This window comes from Oryzias latipes, chromosome 21 (assembly GCF_002234675.1).
Source record: "Oryzias latipes chromosome 21, ASM223467v1".
In the NCBI taxonomy this organism is placed as follows: Eukaryota; Metazoa; Chordata; class Actinopteri; order Beloniformes; family Adrianichthyidae; genus Oryzias; species Oryzias latipes.
Window position 1 is genome coordinate 13,567,803 of NC_019879.2, and position 19,823 is coordinate 13,587,625.

Here is a 19,823-nt window from a genome sequence, read left to right on the forward strand (position 1 = left end):
GATTGGTCTCAGTCATCAATTCCATGGCAACCACTCTTACCAATCAGGAATGAGCTTGCTGGACGTCCACACCCCCTACCAGTTTGAACATTTTAAGTGAGACCACATACTGTTTTTGGGACATCTGATTGATCAGTTTATCAATGAACTACAGAAAAAATATAAAATGTAGAATTATCAAGAACATGTTAAAAAAAAAAAGGTATCAGAGCAAGAATGGTTATTCTGACCAATAGACTGACTGAGTAACATTTATTTCTATAGAAAAATCTATGGGATTTTAGCTTCTTGGAACCAGCGGGTACTTCCTGTGTTGAACGTGAGGGGGGAGGGGTCACATACCCCAGCTCTAATATACAGTCAATGGCGTGAACTCCCTCAGCTGGTTTTGGACAGACTGAAGTCTTTCATTGTTTGCCATATTAAAACATTAAAATATTTTCATCCAAAACCCTTTAATTAATCAAAAGCAATAAACTTTTGAAGGCAACACTGCAGGGTTGTTGTTTTGTCATTTTAAAACGGTCCAGGTCAGATTATGTTTGTTGTCCTTCATGGTTTTTTTGACTTCCTTTCCTCTGCTCTCTCAGTTGTTGTCATGTTGTTTTTCTCTGTAAGACCGACAGGATTTGGTCTTTTTTTAGCGACTGCGTTTTTCTTGTGTTGTTCCGCTCTTGATCTGAGCTTCCATCGCTGCTTGCCGACTGCATCTCGCCTCTGTGTGAACTTTGCTAACCAGCTGCAGCTGCCTGCTCTTCTGCCAGCCCCCCTGCGAAGCTTCCTCTGAGCTGACAGGCGAACAGCACCTCTGCTCACATGCTGGACTGTGGCGCTGGTTTCCCATCAGCCTCACCCCTCGTTTTCTGGGTTGCTTACTGGGAGAGAAAAGGCTTTGCAGAGCTGTGCATCATCCTCTCAGTAAGCATCCCTGCTTGTTGCCGTGGTAACCCTTGCTTGTCCCTCCTTCTTCTAACCGTAGACTAGTGACCCTTAACCTTTGCTTCCATTGGTTAATCTCTTGCCTCTTTCTTCTCTTCTTTTACTTTGCGGCTGGATTGCAAAATATCTTTTACCTTTCCCTGTCATCCTGTTTTTTGATTTTTGTTCTTTTTTGGTGTTTTTCTTTTCTTTTTTTCTAAGTTTTGGTTTTTGATCTTTTTTTATATATATGTTTCCTTTCTTTGTTTCCAAAACCTAATTTCCTCATTTACTTATCATTACATTTCTCCATCTTTTACGATCATCATATTTCTCGTTTTTTCTGATCCTCTGTTGATCTTTTTTTCTCTGTGTTGCATTTCTTTCATGTTTTGCCTCACACTCTTAATTTTTTCTCCTTAAACAATTGCAAATCTTTGATTCATTTGATCTGTATCATACTTTTTCTGCTCCATCATCCCTGTTGTATCACCTCATCCCGTCCTACCTGGATTTGTATTTATTTTTGCTTTCTCCCCTCATATGAACTCATTCTGTCAAGTTCTTCATCTTTTTCTGTCTTCAAACATTCTATTTCCTCTTTCTTTCTCTTTTTTCTATTCATTCCATGATTATTCTTTTACCTGACAAATCATTGATTTCTTCCCTCCTTCTTTCTGTTGGGGGCGCCAGTCATCCCTCTGTTCGCCTTATGACATCATCCAGTGCCGTCTGCAGCCTGTCTGTGCAACAGTTGGGGCGCTGGTTGCCTTGGAAACTACTTGTTTGGACTTGAAACAAGACAAAAAAGTCTTGACTTCAAACCCCGCCCCCTCCCAAGCGTCAGACACTCCTCCTTCAATGGTTTCAGTTACTACTCAGACTCCGGCCCCTGCTTGGCAGATCTGGGATGTGATTGGCTCCAGTCTGGTTCACATTCTTTGCCTTGTTCTGCTCTTCATGGCCTATAGTTGGATGGAACTGACATTACCATGACAACAGCCCAGCCTTCCTGCTGCCTTGCTCCTCCTCTTTATTTTAAATGTCACACGGGGCAGCAGAGCCGCCATCTCTTCCTCCGTGTTCACTGGCTCTTGACCCTTTATACCTTTCCCGAGATGCAAAGGTCAGCATGAGCAAATAACTCCGCCCCCGCCTTCCGTTCCTGCTTGACTTTGCAATGAACTGACATGAGAAACAACAGCACAGTAGTGATGCCATCTGAGGAACATGGAGAGCTTTTCCTTCCTTTCTTTTATTCCTTTTTTGCAGAAGCGCCGATTGTTGATGTGGCCGGATGCATTTATTTATTTGGCAGTCATGTGTCGCTAACATAATACTAGGGCTAGACTGGCTCATTTCACGACTCTGATTTCATTACTTGCACAGAAAATAAACATATGGCAAAATTTCATTTTGCTGTCAGTACGCTGAAAAAAACAGATTCATTCCAACAACAGTAGTTTTTCTTGCCACAGCGATCCAGCTATTGCTGGGATTATAAAACCACCTACTTTTAGTTTTTTAGAGGAAATGGTAGCAAAATGATAGAATGGATAAAAGGAAAAACAGAAAAGCCAAATAATGACACTCAACAAAACTCTAAGGACTTGTAGAAACTGCTTTTGTGAGCACATATTTATTTAATTCTGCAAAAAAAAAACACATGGGAATCGCAAAGTCTTAAGTCAAGCCCAGACAAAATGAATATTTGCAAATAATCCAGAGTTTTTCTTTGAGCACAAACAGTCCCATGTCAGTTAGGAATATTCTTAACCCTTTAAACTCCTGAGATGTCACCAGAAAGAACACGCACTCCGTAATTGTACCAAAACTTTCCAACCAGAGAAAGCCGCTTTTCTCTGCTTCAGAATCTGCTGGAATGATTGTGTTAATGGTTGGAAAGTTATGGTAAGTCTAAGAACATTAATACTGGACATCTCAGGTGTTAAAGGGGCTAAATTGTCCCCATTACAATCTACTAACACTTTGTTTGATAATATTTTTATTTACATTATATTTACATGTTTCCGATAAGTTACACATTTATAAAGCAGAATTGTAGAAACTAAACCCTAAAGGGAACTAATTAGTTTTCTCAAATGGGGAAAAAATAAAGGTGTTTATATATCAAAGACCAAATTTAAAAAAACAGCAAATTTGGTTCAGTTTCTTATCTAAATCTTTTTAATAGCATCTGAAATAAAAGTACAGTGTTCCCCCACTTATTCGCGTTTCAATATTTGCTGTTTCGCGTATTCGGGCATTTTTTTTCTGTCCCCTCCGGTTCATCACAAAAACTTAGCTCCAGACGCTTGTATGAGACTTTTGCGTCCGAAGGAGGTGCTGCGAGGGAGGAGAGGAGCGGAGATGAAAAGCCCGCCGTCCTTCCTTGCCAGCTGCTAAAGAATATTTAACAGCTAGTTCCACCTGTTCCTGAATTGCTTTGACCGAAGTTTGTGGCCCCGCACAGAGAAATGGTGTCAGCTGACTCTGAAGAAAATATCCTGATACGCTGAAGAAGATAATCGTGGGGAATAATTATCATCCAAATGAATGAATCGTGGATGAAACCGGCCTCTTCTGGAGGAAGATGACTTCCCACACTTAACTGATGAAGGAGGAAGCATGGGCTCCTGGTTTTAAGGCACATGTGTGTTATGAAGTACACTATGGTATAGTCTGAAGGGAAAAAAACCGTAAACAATGTTAATCAGTATTCAAATGTTCTTTAATAACTGTTTTACAAAGCATCAGAAAAGTTTCAGAAAGGTTTCTGATTAGTAAGGATCAGTGATTGACTTTCTTCTGCTGTAGGGGTGGGGGATGGTTCTCCGTATATGCGGATTCTCCGGATTCATGGGGGGAATACTGGATAGACCAGATCTTTGTAGTCTCAATACTATGGGAGAAGTAGGAGCCTAAATAAATGCTGCAACAGTCATAACTAATTAAAAAATTAATCTGTAGATTAGTCGATAAAGTCAGTTGTAGTCCCACATGATGTTCTAGAAAACTGTTGGCTGGAAACAAAAGTCCGCCTTTAACGTCACCCTATTTTTTCTGACTGTAATAGGGTTTTGAATTCCTCCAAAGTCTGGTTGAAACTGGATTAGGTCATCTCAATGGTAAATGAACAGCCATACATGTACATCAGGGGAACTGCTTTTCTGTTTTTCAAGTCTGACAGTTTATTCATAGGTTTGTGATAAAGCAAATAAACTCTGATTTGTGGAGCACGAGGACAGAAACTAAAATTGTGGATTTGTTTCTATCCATGAACAGAAACCACAACAGGCAAAAACCTGTGATTTCCATGACCTACATGACATCTTTCTGTAGACCTCTTCTTTATTTAAGAACACAAAATAGAAGAGGAGAAGCACAGTTCCTTAGTTTTCTGTTAAATACCCAAAACCTTTTTTTGTACTTTGAGAACTAACATCTTTTTTCTTTTATTTATAAACAGAATGTTATTTAATGGTAGTATTTGTTGATCAGCAGGGAGATTTACTAAGTGTTGAGCCTGATTAGGCCGAAACCATTTTGAAGCCAGCCCCCAGTGGCAGACAATGACACTGCACCCAACAGCACTTTCCCACGTATTTCTGCACAGACGGCACATTTCAAACCTGTACAGACATTTGTGTTTTTATTTACATGAGGACATTTCAAGGACATCCAGCACTGAGGCGCTCCAGCCTGGCTGATGGGCGGGGCTTTGTAATTTCATGAAATGTTGCATTATAGCTAACTGTCTGAGGAAGCACAAGCCTACAGACGCCCGTTTCCTGTATGGCTTTAAAGCTTTGATCTCCCCTTACGTGTAATTCAAAGCCATATTTTATAAGATCACCAATAGTCAAACTGGGTGTATTTTAGTATTTGCACAAATATTTAGACTTGCTACTTAAATGTTTAAAACTATGGTAAAAATATTTTTTTCTATGATGAGACATCCATGGTTTGCCTTTTGACATGAAACATGGAGAAGATCTGAAGGGCTGGTTAACTAAAAGGTTATGTCATTATTATATTTGGGGAGTAGTTTGCTGTGAAATGTTGCGTGGTCTAATGCAAAGTAAATGTTGACATGCAGGTTTTTTAAGGGGTACTTTAAGTTTTGTTTTTACAAAAACAAAAGTCTTGTTTTATTTTCTGTGATTATCACTTCGTCTCAACTTCTGAAATAGGTTCTTAACAGCTGATGTTGTGTTTTCAATAATTTAGTGAAACCATTTAAGCTGTACTGTTGGTTGTTGATGCCACCTTTTCCTCCCATGAGGTTTTTTGTTGTTTTTAAGAGTATTTCACACAAAAAAACAAGCTAATATTGAAATTAACCAGTTCTCAACTTTAGAAAAAGATCCATTTCTGTGATTTGTGTGGTTCTGATGCCAACTCATGTTGAAATGAGGGAACCTTTATGCTAAATTGACTCCTTTTTTTGTCTCATAAACTGTCTGCTCTGTGAAGCCTCATTCTTTTCTCCAATAAATCCCATTTGATATTATTATTATTATTCCAGTGAATACTGAGAATACTGGGACTGAGACGCTGCAACTCGCACGATAAAAGGTACACAAGCACAGAGGTCTGGAGAAGTTTCAGGAAGGTCAGAGAACAGACACAAGCTTCTTTGTTTTGTCTGTTTTACGGCATCATTTCTAATTCGAGTAAAGTCATTCTGCACATCTGAACACAGCTGGTGTTTGTTCCAGATTCTGTGTGGCGTTTTGGATAAACTTCACTCAACTGAAATGAAAAAAGAAAACTCAGTGAGCCTATTGAAATTAAAAACTGACCTTGAATTGCAATTGTAAACACGTTTTTTTTTCTGTAATTAATGCCTATTACTGATCTGTGTCATTGTGCGGAATAGATTGGGCAACTTCAATTATTTTAATACAGACTTAAAAATACTGATATTTTTGTGGTTGCTTCATTATTTGTTACAAATGTACTCAGTCTTATTTCTTCAATTCAACAAATCTAAATGTATAATAAGTTTTCTTTGCATAAAATCTCAGCTAATTATGATTTCTTCTAAATCTAAATCTAGTTTAAAGTTGATGTGCATGGCTCTGACTATTTCCTGGAGGCTGCACAAATTTGGCAGAAATTAAACTTATAAACAAGATTAAAGATTCACTCTAATGAAAATCATGTATTTGGTGTTTTTAACATGTTCTTGTGGCATTTTTTTTAACTGATGATGGAGGGCATTTATTAAAGAAAATTCAGCTCAAAATTGCATTTCTGAGTATTTATTTATTCAAGTTATCGTAAATCTGAAACAGACGAAAAATGTCATTTGAAAAAAAGAGCTTATTTGTGAGGTAGAAAATGCGCTGGGAGAGTTACAAGCTCCCTTCTCCGCTCCATTCTGATTTATCCACTTACAAACAAATAGATCCATGTACGTCTTTGTTTTCCTCTTCTGAGCTGGAATCTGGATCCAAACTGTACGTCTGGATAACGCTGATGTTGCTCGGCATTTTCTTGGGGTTTGATGGGGTTGCTTTGTGCCAACAGTCACGCTCACATCTCAGAAATGAATTTCTATTGAACTCCTGCTGCTCTGCAGAAACTATGTCCTAGAAAACAACACAGGTTTTGGGATTGTTGTTAAAACGGCATAATCAGCATTTAAAAACTACTGAGAACACTTTTAGAATAGATCAAAAGATGATGGGAGTGGGATTTTTAAAGTAGAAGATAAATTTAAAGTAGAAAAAAAATCTAAAAACATTCACAGTTCTGGTTCATTTTTGAGAGTCTAAACCAACTTTTTTTTCCCTCCCACACTTCCATCTTTCCTCCCCTCCTGTTTACTCCCCCCATCTCGACTGTGCTCTCCCAGGACAAACTGTGTCTCCCCCATCACATCTTGGAGGAGAAGGGTCTCGTGAAGTTGTGCATGACAGTGCAGGCTCTGGTGGAGCAGGTCCCCTCCAAACAGCCCCTGCTGACGTGAGCACGGGGGGCCGACGGCGCCAACACCCTGAAAGGATCTTCTGGAGTTTGCAGCTCACTTCTGTGGCCTTTCTGCATCGTTGGCTGTGTATTTATTCATGCAGAGAAGGAACCAGCAGAAGTGATATGACAATTCACGAGGGGAAGTCTTAAGATCACGCCGAGCACAGATCAAATGAACCGGAGGAAACTTTTTACCTGGAGAAAACGTCAAACCAATCTCTGATGTTTCTCTGTTATAGAGTTGGAGTGGGAGGTGAGTGACGGCCAACCATGTTTCCTCTTGTTTATTCGGAGGAATTGAAAGGTCTAAATACAGCTTCACCTTTTTTTTTTTTTGACTCGGTTTAGTGAATTTAACACTGGCAATTTTTATTCCCCTTCTCTAAATGGGAGAGAAAATATCATTATTTCACAACAAAAAATATTCCTTTGTTTTATCACAAAGCATTTTTTTAAGCAATAAGTATATCTCAATTCTCTCTTCAGTTACTTAATGAATTTGACATATTTTTCCTGAAAATTCCCATTTTTCTCCCAAAAGCTTTCCTCAGTCAGGTCAGCCTTTTTAAACAAATGTTTAGTTTAATTATATGTTTCTTTTGGAGCTGAGCCGCCGCGTCACATCAGTTTAAACCTTTCAGGCATCTCCAGAACACGCTATCTATGCACATATGTCAAAAGCTTCTAAATAAGTTTCTAAACTGTGTACAGATGACACATTTGTTTCTACTGAATATTTTCTGTGAAGTATTTAGGAAAAGTGTTTTGCTCTCTGTTTTTTTTTTTTTTTAAGAATGAAACCAAAATACATCTTAATATGCAATTTGCCGGTTATTCAGTGAGAAGAGGTTTTGAGTTTGGGACAAAACTACAATCTGAAGTGCAGCAACTCTAGACTGTTGATGTAACTCATTCATCATTCATCTTCTAAACCCGTTTTGTCCCTTTCGGGTTCACGGGCTGCTGGAGCCTATCCTGGCCACTCGTGGGCGAAAGCTGGGGACATCCTGGACAGGGCACTAGTTTGTCACAGGGCCACAAATCACACACCCATACACACTCACATTCATAACCAATCAGCCTTTGAAGCATGTTTTTGGATGGTGGGAGGAAGCCGGAGTCCCCAGAAAGAACCCACGCATGCACGGGAGGAACATGCAAACTTCACACAGAAAAGTCCCCCATTGCTGTTCTGCTTCTGGTCCCCCAGCTGAGACTTGAACCGGGGGCCTTCTTGCTGTGAGGCAAGAGCGCCACCGTGTAGCCAGTCGATGCAACTGATTTATCAGAGAACATTTATGAATTCATAAAAGTCACCCTTCATGGAAATATGAATGTGTGAAGACGAAAAGCTTTTTGTTTAGTTAGTTTTTCGCTAAAATGGGTAGTTTTATCCATGCTCTGCTGTTCCTGCATTTGGTCATTACAAACATCGAAAGTGTTTGAAAAAATCCATCAAACCTTCATTGAAAAAAAACTAGTTTCTGTATTTAACCAAAAACGATTAGATTTTGTTTTAAATGCCAATGCACTCTAACATAACCTGCAGGTTGCACAGGGAGACGACTTTTACCTTCAATTTATATTTAAACTTGAACATATATTTATGATAAAAATAGAAGTAAAAAAAAAAAAAAAGTTTGAGTTGTATATTCAGAAAGATATAGCCCAGAACTATTTTTCTCTAATATATTTTACATAAATGCTTTCTAAAGTTGTCCTCAAACGGTGTGGTGCTCTTTGTGCCCCCCACCTGACACTGCGGGGACCCTCACCTGTGAGTGGTAACCTGGAGCTTTTCAGTTTCTGTGATGCGCAGTTTATTTTGACTAAACGGAAAAAAACAGCTAAACACTACTGTCTATGTTCTAAGGGGACATTCTGACAGCAGGGCTTGTGAGGTTTGGGGAAGGGGGAGGATCACTGAGCAGTATCAGAGGACAAAAACACGACACCTTTCGTGAATTGACTTTATTTTGCTGAGATGGGCTCGTCCACAGCGGGGGGTCTTGATCCTCTGACAGCGTCTCACTTTTTCCACTGAGGGTTGAACCTCCACTGTCGGAAGGGGGCAGGATCTCCTGCTAAAGCACCTCCAACAGGTGGAGGGAGATACCGACCTGGTGACTCAGGGGGGTTCGTTTACCACGTGGTTGATGCCTCAGTCTAAAGCAGGCAGTGTCAATGTTGTTTGTGTGTTTGCGTGTGTGGTTGTGTGTTTGGTCTTGTTAGAATTTTTGGTATGTCAGGGTTTTAAAGGGGCATTGGGTGCCAACCGTTGACTGTATATAAGAACTGTTGTCCTTTAAAAATGGTTTACTTCCATCTCCAACCATGTAGGGTCGAATCAGTCGGCATTTTTTCCACCACACAGCTGTTGCAGTGTTGGAGCCAGATGACATCAGTAAGCAGTGATTGTTCTAAGTCAACGTTTCTGTAGTGACCACTCTGGCTAATCATGAGTGACCTTTTTGGATGGCCACACTACTTGAAAGTGGGCTCAAGAGAATCTGTCAATCAAACGTTTCCAGCGTTCGGCCAGCGAGCACCACCTACTTTCATTGAGGTATCTGATTAGCCAATTTGTAACTTGAATAACTTTCACCACATAAAAAAAAACTGTATTTATCAAGAAAATGTTAAAAAAGGTTGCAAAGCAAGAATGGTTACTCTGACCAATAGAATGACTAACAAACCAACTATAATCTACTTCTTAGACGAGTTGACTTATATCCTAAGTGTCATGTGACAAAGAATTTTGAAATAAATTAGGAAAATCTTTTGTTTTTTTTAAAGATTGAAAATCAAATAGTTTTCCAGCAGGAAAACAGAAAGTAGGTAAATTAGTGAAGTTAGTTCATCGTCTCCTTCATTGCTCTAACAGATGAGAACATAAACCAGAGAGCAGCAAATGCTGCATGATGTTTAGGTGGTTTAGGGCTTTCACTTACGTTGAGACCAATAAGTAGAGGTATTCTAAGAAGTACTTGGAAATGGTTCCATTTAGCACTTGGAATAAGTGAAACCAATGTTCTTTACTGTTATACCACAAATGGACTTTCTACAAAATGAGCCCTGTTCTCAGTCCTTTCAATGTAACACAATCATACACACACCAAAGTTTTCTCTACCTGTTGATCTTAAATCTATCTCCATGTAGAGTTAATATCAATGCAGTTGTAGTGGGAGTCTCAGGGTTGGATTTATTAAAAAATGCCTGCTTAATTGTTATTCCGTGTAAGCACGGGAACACTCTCAAATGTTAGACACGTTCCAGAAAGGAAGGGGTTCACTGATGTTCTATCCTGTCAGCCATGGAGCTGACAAGCTGGCGTTAAACCAGCAGGTCATCTGGTGACAGACTAGGTCCATCTCACCCGAGTCCACCCGATTAGCTGGATCTGATCCGATCCCCGTCTGCTCTGGAGATGCGTCATCTAACTTCATCCAAACCAATGGTTTCTGTCCCTGAACACTAGTATGAGCAGAAAAGGTCGTCAAAGCAAAAGTGCCTCTTTAAAACCCATCAAACGTTGTATTGAGATTTTCCTGATTCAAAGATGCAGGAGAAATTTTAAAAAAAATCAGGCCAGTGTGACTGAGACCCTTTGTTTTTTATTTGTTTGTTTGTTTGTTTTTGTGTACAGTTTGGTATCCACAGCTTGAGCTCATTAAAGATTCAGCAGTTAATTAGAGAGAGGAGAAATATAACAGTAATAATGGAAAGTAGTGCTTCCATTGGACAGATTTCTATCAAGAGGTGTCCTCTTATCAGATACATGTGCTTATTTAAATGGCCTGTTGCTCTGTACAGATTGTTTATCAGTGGGAGTTCTGATTGTTGGGTTAAAACTTTCTTCTGTAGTTTTCAACCTAGTTTTTTTTTTAGCGTATGCTCTGCAAATCCTCTGAAATCCCATTTTTTATGTATTTCAACACTACAGGCAGCTTTATGAGGAAAAAGAGAAATTATTTTCCTCTCGGCCTAAAGAAAAGAGAAAAATCAGGACTCTTAGTAGCTGTTTCCATGACACAAATACGCAAAACTATCAACATTCTAGGAATGTAAAAAAAAAACACAATTCTACTGTTCCTATGTGAATAAACACAAACATCTTACGCAATAAGTTATTCAGAAACAGCGACAGATGTAAACAATACTTTGATCCATTCAAATTTCTGCAATGGCACTAGCGCTCATCATCTATAAAAGGAGACGTCGGCGTCTTATTCAGGCCATTGAGCGGCGAGCTCCTTAATGGGGAGGGGCTACAGATGAAGCCATTTAGGGAAATCGTTGGTGATTTTACTGAGGATCTGTGGATCCAACAGCATGACACACTCAATTTTTGATGAGCTGTGTGATACTGTGGGACCTCTTTGTGTCACCCGCTGTGCAGTGCCCAAAGCAGCCAGTTCCTACCAAGAAGCGCATTGCCATCCGGTTGTTGGTCATGTGACTCATTTCATTAGAATACAGTGTTTCCATTGCAGTTTTGTTAAATATATCAGTTTTGATACGCGTCAAAAACCAACTCCTTTCAAGTGCATAAAGATTTTTATGACAAATTGGAGTTTTTTTGAAATTGTGTTTCCAACAGGCAAATTTATTATCGGAATTTCATAGTCAATGGTAACAGAGCTAGTGTTAAACATAGTTTTTAGGAGATTTGAAACCTCCTCCTGTTGATTGAGTATTTTTACGAAAGCTCAAGTCAGTTTTCCCCTGAAAGACATTTGTTGGTTTTTGTTTCAGCCTAAGAAACAGTGTTTTAATGTTAGAATTCCTCATGTTATCAATGAAAGATAAACCTTTGCTCAGTTTAAATCACTGCTTATGTGGTTTAAGAGACTGAATTAGCTTTGTCTGAAAATAAAACCTAGTATTAAGGCAGTGAAAATCCTCCCTGTTCACATAACAAAGAACAGAAGCCGTGAGGGCTCTGATCCCTGATTGAACTCCACAGTCCGGTTCATGCTCTCCAAACATCCAGACAGATTCTGCACTTTAAACTAGTTTCTTTGTTTTGACCTCTAATAAAAATCGGAACCCATCACGTTTTTACTTTTCTGGGAGAATCATTTTTGCTACTTTTCTACTGTTGGTCATGTATCATATTATTTTGTAACTCTGTGTCTTTTTGTGTTATTGTTGTACAGCATGCATAAAGTGTCCGTGTAACGCCGCCTTAACTGCTGTGAATACTGTAAATACTGTGCTGTACTCCTCATCACTTATCAGTAAAAACATCACATGTCAGATTCTGACCCGACTGAGGTTTCTTTTGGGGCAGCTATGGTGCAGAGGTAGAGTGGTCGACCTCTGATAGGAGAATCACAGGTTTGGTTCCTGCCCATGTGTCTAAGGGTCTTTGAGCGAGACCCTGAACCTGAGATTGCTCCTCACACATCACATCACATCACACCAGTGTGTGTGAATGGGACTGTGACAGTAAAGCGCTTTGGGCCTTAAAGCAAAGTAGATATACAGAATACATACGTATACAGCAAATAAGTATTCGACCCCTTGCAGATTTAGTAGGTTTGTCCCCCTGAAAAGAAATTGACAGTCTGTCATCCTTATGGCCGGTTTATACTTCGGTTTATACTACTTAAAAAAGTGGCAGTTGAAGGAATTTATTCTGAAAGCATCAACTGTTTATTGAAAACCTTTGATCACAAGACTCAGAGCTGTAGAAGGCAGAGCGGCGGGACCCCCAGCAGATCAGGCGTTCAGGTATTTGGCGTGATGCTTGATGTGGTCGCTTATGAAGGAGTAGATGAAGAAGTAGCTGTGATCGTAGCCCTGCAGGAAGAAGAACCTTTAGCTTCTGCTGCTGGTAATCAACAGGCATTAGGCTCCACATACGAAGGATTCATTACAGAAAAGAATCCTCTGTGATAATGCAGAGAAAACACAGGAACTGACCGGCTGCAGCCTGAAGACGACGGGAATCTTCTTCTCGGAGCAGACAGCGATCAGGTTGTCGGGTAGAAGCTGGCTGGCAGACAGGAACTGATCATCCCGTCCCTGATCGATCAGGATGTCAAGCTGGGGGCCTGAGTACGACGCCGCCAACACAGTGGCATCGAAAGCCTGTAAAGACAAAACGCCACAGTGCATCTATCTGTCAGCAGGAGATGAACCCTTACTCCGCTGCGATCTCACCTCCCAAGTGGATCTGTCAGAACCCAGGTATCCCGCGAAGGCCTTCTGCCCCCACGGACACTGCATGGGGTTACAGATGGGGGCAAACGCCGACACAGCCTGCAGGAGTTAAACCATCAGTCAGCTCACGCATTTTTCTGCCTCCCTGTTTCTGCCTCAGTTGTGTTTGTCATTCTGTCCGGCAGTCGCCCTGGACCGCAAGGACCAGTCTGCTTTCCCAGTTCTTTTTCTTACTGAGCCTTTGAGAAAAAAACTCACAGATCTGTCTCATCCTAACTCCTCCAGCATCACTGAGAATCTAAATGTTGGTTTGAAAGTTTGTAGATTTTAAACAGCGTTTAGGTGGCGAGTTCACAAAAGCGATTCTGATTTCACCAGAAATTTTAGAACCATGAATCCTTGGATCAAGCTGAACGAAACGTTATGACTTTATTAGGAATGTGGGCATGGTTAACAAAAATCTAAAGTTTGCTTTTGCTGATTCTTCAAAAAATGTCACAGAGCTGTTCATCACCCAGAGGCAACCAAAAGATAAAATGGTTTGATGGGGGGGCGAGGGCACCTTGTATTTTCCGGGGTTCTTTAGTGCGCAGATGAGCGCTCCGTGTCCGCCCATGGAGTGACCTGAGATGGATATCCTGTCAGGATGGGTGGGGAAGTTGGCGTTGATCAGTTTAGGCAGCTCTTCAGTGACGTAGGAGTACATGCGGTAGTTGGTCTTCCACGGGTCTTGAGTGGCGTCAACGTAAAAGCCTGCTCCTGTGCCGAAATCCCAGCTCTCATCTTCGCCCTCGATGCCGCAGCCGCCTGAGGGAAGAGCGACTGCCGTTACCACCATCCCAAACCCTGGAGATCCCTGCAGGCACACACTGCGTGTGTGAGCGCATTCGTACGTGGGCTGGTGTCCGGAGCCACGATGATGAGGCCGTGCTCGGCAGCAGCCAGCTGACTGCCGGCCTTGGTGATAAAGTTCTGCTCTGTGCATGTCAGGCCTGCAGGGAAACGGGCAGAGACCACCAATCAGAGGCTGCAGCCACAGGGGCAACCAACACGTGATGTCACAAGATGACAAGACAAAAGCATCAAACACAGAAACAGGTCTACAACTCGACATTCAACTATTTCTCTCCAGGATTTTAATGGAGGGTTTTTCAGCTTTCAAAAACGAATGATCACTACCAGGTATATCGTTCACTGTAATATTCAGAAGGAATCACTCAAAGCAGACTGCTAAGATGGACACTCACCGGAGAGCCAGTACAGGACGGGACATTTGTCCGTTTCAGCTTTGGGAGGCAGGTAGACGGCAAACTTCATCTTACACTTCAGCTCGACACTGCAGAAGAAACACAAGCGTGAGTGTAGCCGTCCTTCTGCCTCCAGTTCTCATGTAAATGAGTGGACGGCGGCGCCGTGCTAAACCTTTCGTGCTCGAAAACCTTCTGCAAGCCGCCGGCACACTTGTTGGAGGAAACCTGGGTGAGAGCCATCCTTGATCTGCACACAGAAGCAGGAACAACAAAGACATAAAGTCTGACAGTAGATGGAAATGTTCTTTTTTAATTCACTCCTCTGAAATGCTTAGACTTTATCCAAGCAGAGCTAATCTTCATGGTAGAATATCTGCTAGGAAACCACTGCTAAAGAAAGGCAACAAGCAGATGAGACATGTTTGGGCTAAATAACACAAGGAATGGACATTAGACCAGTGGAAATTGTGCTTTGGTCTGAGGTGTCCAAATTTGAGATTCTTGGTTCCAACCACCGTGTCTTTGTGTTGAACGGATGGACTCTACATGCCTGGTTCCCACCGTGAAGCATGGAGGAGGAGGTGTGATGATGTGGTGGTGCTTTGCTGGTGACACTGTTGGGCATTTATTTAAAATTGAAGGCATACTGAACCAGCATGGCTACCACAGCATCTTGCAGCACCATGCTATTCCATCCGGTTTGTGTTTAGTTGGACCATCATTTCTTTTTCAACAGGTCAATGACCCCAAACACACCTCCAGGCTGTGTAAGGGCTATCTGACCAAGAAGGAGAGTGATGGGGTGCTGCGCCAGATGACCTGGCCTGCACAGTCACCGGACCTGAACCCAATCGAGATGGTTTGGGGTGTGCTGGACTGCAGAGTAAAGGCAAAAGGTTTCCATTGCAGTTCCATTGCAGGCCAACAAGTTTTAAGCATCTCTGGGAACTCCTTGAAGACTGTTGGAAGACCATTTCAGGTGACTATCTCCAGAAGCTCATCAAGAGAATGCCGAGAGTGTGCAAAGCAGTGATCAAAGCAAAAGGTGGCTACAATGAAGAACCTAGAATATCACATGTTTTCTTTTTTTTTTTTTTTTTTAACTTGTCCTGTCCAACAGCTGGGCAGACAGATGAGAGCTGAGGGCCTCTTGTGTTGGACATATTTTGCTTTAACAATAAGGGTTATTAATCTTCAGACAAACCAAAGGTATGTCTGAATAAACCCCTTTTGTAATTGAGGCCAAACTTTATTAATTTCAATCATGTCTGAAAATCTTTGGTGTTGGACCGGACGGAGAAGGAAAGAGGGGAAGAAGAGAGAGGGACGCTAGAGAGAGGGGGGGTAGGGGGGTGATAATAGGAGGGGAAGGGGGATAAGACCATGAAGCAGCATACAGCAATAAGTTTACTAGTTGTTAATCATTATGGTAAGGTTCAAATGCAGTACAAAAAGGGCGGGGCCCGTCCACACACACACTCAAATGTTATAAACACACCTGCTAGCTGCAAAAATGTCCACCTGTCGACATGTACACAAAACAGATAGTGTTCACACACGCATACTTATGCCTTAAAACCAACTAGTGTGAAATATTTCAGTCATTCAGTCATGCAAACTGTTAGTGCAAAGGTGAGCTAACACCAGTGCTCAGGTGAGTGTTTATGTTCTTCTAAAATGGATGGTGGAACGTGAAAAGAAGGAGGGAGAGTGCCCAGCCATCCCCACCCCAAGACCCCCACCGCAGCAGCAGCCGGAATCCCCCCAACGCCACACGGGAACCGGCAGGGAACAACCGCCGCCCGGGCGACCAAGCCCGCCACCCAGGCCAGGGCCAGCAGGGCCGCCGCAAGGCCCCCAGAGCCAGAGGCCAGGGAGGCACGGAGGGAAAGAGAGCGCCGCCCCGAACCAACCAGGAGAGCAGCCCCCCCGCCGCGCCGGGAGAACCCAACGCAGGGCCCCACCGGAGAAGGACGCCCACAGCCCCAAACGAGCACCCCACCACCACCCAGGAGTTCCGGGCATCCCCCCGCCCCAACCCAAGGTACGAGCCAGGACCCCCCAAGGGAGACCCGCTCCGCACTCCAGGCAGCCATCCGCACGACCCACGGTTGGTCCAGGGAGGAGCGAGGCAGGGGGCCCGCCGCCCCCGCCCAGGAGGGGGGAACCCCGGGGAAAAAAAGAGGGCCCACAAGGGGTGTTGTAAATATGGCCCGACCAGGCTCGGCCACAGTTGGAAATTTGGCGGGGCCCAGCACTCAGGAGCAAGGACCAGAACCCACCCCCCAGGGACCAGACACCCCCGGCTCAGATGTAATGTGAACCCCCCCACCGCGCGGAGAGAGCACCGCCGGGCCCAGGAAGCCGGCACCCCGGGGACACAGCCGCCGTTGCAAAGGGGCCCGTACCCCCCACCAGGGAAGAGGTAGGGGACAGATGGACCCAGGTCCCACCTTCCTTGCAAAATGTGTGTGCGTGTATGTGTGTTTATGTTGGGATGTATATATTGAGGGGGGGAGGGGTGTGTGTACTAAGGGGGGTGCAGTTAAAATTGGCGGGTAGGGCACTAAGGGGACATCTCCTGATTACTCACAGTGACGTCCCCTCACCCTCCCCACCAAGGGGCCCTAAATGTCTAAGGTGCGGTTAAAATTGGCGGGTAGGGTGCTAGGAGGACATCCGCTGCTTGCTGGCAGTGATGTCCAAGCACCCCCCCTACCAAGGGCCCTACATGTCTAAGGTGCAAACAAAACCGAAAGAGGGGGGGCCCACTCCATACGGCAACCATAGGAGGGGGGCCACTGCCTAGTAAACCCCCCCCCAAGGCTCATCGCAGGCTAAGCCCCCCACCCCCTCACCCTATTATGAGGTTATATGAGGAAGGGGGTAAGTTGGGGACAGCTGATAGACTGTCCCCCGGTGGTCAAACAGCTGTCCCCCGCCCGCCCCCCCCCCCCGCAGCAAGGGGGCCAGGCCCACCCAGCCCAGGGGCCCCACCCCCGGAGGCGCCGACACCCCAGGCCCAGCACCACCCCCCCACACAGAGAGAGAGGAGCCAGAAAGCGCTGCCCCCCCCCGGAGCAAGCCCAGGCCCCCACCCCCAAACGCCGGCCCTAGAAGAGCTCTGGTCAGGCCTTGACGGGACCGAGGCAGCCAACCGGCCGGGGAAACCGCCGATGGCCTCAGCGGAGACCCCGACCCGTCAACCCCCCCTGCCCCGTACCAATAGTGCCCCCCCCTCCCCCAGAATGCCCCCTCACAGGACAGGGCCGACAAGACCCCCCACCCCACCCCCCCCAGACCCCGCAGCCGAAGCGGGTGACACCCAGAGCGACCGGGGGCCCCAAGAGGGTTGTCCCGTCCCGCCCCAGAGCCAGGGAAGGGCCGATCCCAGCCCCAGGTGGGATCGGTGGTTTTCAGTTGTTTCACACTTTTTTGTTATGTATGTAATTCCAATTCCATTTGTGTTAATTCATAGTTATGATGCCTTCAGTGTGAATCTACAATTTTCATAGTCATGAAAATAAAGAAAACTCTTTGAATGAGAAGGTGTGTCCAAACTTTTGGTCTGTACTGTACATAAAGCATCTTAGCCACATTAAAGCACTCTCCTTTATCCTGTTATGCTGCCTGATCACAATTTATTGTTTCTAGAAAGAATTAGTGGGTTTTTTCCCCCTTCATTTTTGAAGCACCTGTTCAAACACCGATCAGGCTCCTGAACCATTTAAAAAGTACCAGAGAAGCTACATTAAAAATAAACAGCATTTCCTCCATTTATTCTTTTTTTAATCATACTTTAAGGACCTTATTGGTTAAGGCAAATTCATTCTATTTATTTTTTCTTTTCCTGAAAAGTATTTGTTGTAAAAATCATACAGTATTGACTGTTCCTTGATAACAAATATTTCTTAATTTCCCAAAATAAAAGCACTATAAATTTGCTTGGGTAAAAGCAACTTGCATATGAAATACAGTTGCAGTGCTTAACACTGTGATCAATGAATAAAATAAATTTCAATTTTATTAAAATGAAAGGCATTTTGATATTCAGGAAGACGTTTTTTTTTCTAATTCATTCTACACACTAACAGCATGAAATTCTAAAAAGCAATACATTTTAAGTTACTTTAAAATGAATTTAAAGGAAACCATGAACTGAAATGTCATTTTTGTATTTTGAATTGTAAATTGCAAAACGCATGGTCATTTAAATTATGACATCAAAAATCCATGACAATTTAAAAGACAAATGATTTTTGTTTTTATTTAATATTTTCTTTTTTAAATTGTCATGCTGAATTGTACATTTTAATGTTGAATCCTAAATTACAAATTGTAGTTTCATATTCCAGGCCTGAATTGTATATATAATTGTCAATTGAAAAATGCATTTTCAAATTGTATGATCAAATTGCAAATTGAATTGTCAATTGACGATTGCATAATACATTGAATTATGAATTTAAAAAAAACTTCTTGGATCACAAAAGTCTGGCTTTTTTCCACCATCGTTACATTATGTAACTAAATAAAGAATAATCCAAATAGGGGCCTTAAAAGACGCAAAGTTTATGTGCCGAATTATTTTAAAACATGCATAAATATGTCTAATCGCTCTATCTGCGTTAAATAAAGAGTTAAAAACTACAAACAATTAATCAAGTTCAGAACTGGACGGACTTTGGACTGTACCAAAAGCGTGATGGGGGGCGTGCTGGGGTTAGCAAGCGCAGCATAGCACGGTCCTGGTATCCGTTCATTTCGACCCTGCGCTTTACTTTGCTTAACTTTTCCATATTTGGTGACGTTTGTCGATCAGATAGAATGACCTGCAGGAACAATATACGGGACTCACCTCAGGGAATCACAGTGACGTGGAGAATCGTGGTAAACTTCCCCGCCGGTCCGTTGCAGCCGTCTGCAAAGTCCAACGACGTCTGGGTCGACGTGATGACGTCATTAGAGACGCACGACGCAATGCTAACCTTGAAACAGGAGATGTCAGTGCTCTACAGGAAAAGTTTCGTCCCTGCATCTGCACGCAGCGGATTATTATGTGCTTTGTTTTTAAATACTATATTCATTTTATTACGTGAAGATGCAAGTGCAGAAATAAATACAGTAAATGCACATTTTATGCCACAAAATTTAAAAAAAATTGGATTAAGGCCAACCATTGCCTTCTGACAAAATAGCTAAAAACCTATTTGTGTAATTTCTTCTTTTTGTTTAACTGTCTTCTTTGATTTTAAAGTTTAAATAATTTTGCAACTTTGTTCACAAATATTTAAGATCTGTGTAAAATGTTTGTTTAGAAAAAAAAGAGTCATTTTAGAAGAAAAACCTAATTTTCCAAAAAAGGAGAAAAAAATGTATAGACATACAATTTGAATTTGTAAAAATATGACACTATAATTAAAATAAATATGCTGACTTAGAAAAAGACCGGAACTCTTTTTTTATGAATGCATATCATTATAGGTCAAAATGTTTTGGATTGTTCA

The 19,823-nt window shown here is 42.5% G+C and overlaps 2 protein-coding genes across 7 annotated transcripts in view; one reads left to right on the forward strand and one right to left on the reverse strand.

The window, feature by feature from the left end:
- The window catches only part of lrch1 (leucine rich repeats and calponin homology domain containing 1), a 119,213-nt gene extending 111,305 nt beyond the window's left edge, over positions 1-7,908 (forward strand). For 2 of the 4 annotated variants that reach the window (XM_011489505.3, XM_011489506.3), the window contains one exon: positions 1,612-2,592. In XM_011489505.3, the coding sequence (XP_011487807.1) occupies positions 1,612-1,914 (303 nt within the window). In that variant the 3' untranslated portion in view covers positions 1,915-2,592. Of the gene's footprint in view, positions 1-1,611; positions 2,593-6,781 lie in introns of those variants that run through there. The other 2 variants (XM_011489507.3, XM_011489508.3) reach the window with 1 other exon arrangement.
- Positions 6,170-19,299, reverse strand: esd (esterase D). 3 transcript variants are annotated; one of them, XR_910869.3, is made up of 10 exons: positions 19,175-19,299; positions 14,489-14,563; positions 14,314-14,402; positions 13,960-14,058; positions 13,629-13,873; positions 13,067-13,165; positions 12,827-12,994; positions 12,568-12,703; positions 12,398-12,449; positions 6,170-6,515 (listed from the first exon to the last, which is right to left on the reverse strand). XR_910869.3 is itself a non-coding variant. In XM_023950905.1 (8 exons), exons 2-8 carry the CDS (start codon positions 14,554-14,556, stop codon positions 12,623-12,625), a joined length of 849 nt encoding a protein of 282 aa, XP_023806673.1. In that variant the 5' UTR covers positions 14,557-14,563; positions 19,175-19,299; the 3' UTR covers positions 12,534-12,622. The 3 variants fall into 3 exon arrangements, 1 of the variants encoding a protein (XP_023806673.1); XR_910868.3 differs by lacking the exon at positions 6,170-6,515 and having other exon boundaries at positions 10,760-12,449; XM_023950905.1 differs by lacking the exons at positions 6,170-6,515; positions 12,398-12,449 and having other exon boundaries at positions 12,534-12,703.
- Positions 19,300-19,823: the final 524 nt, after the last annotated feature.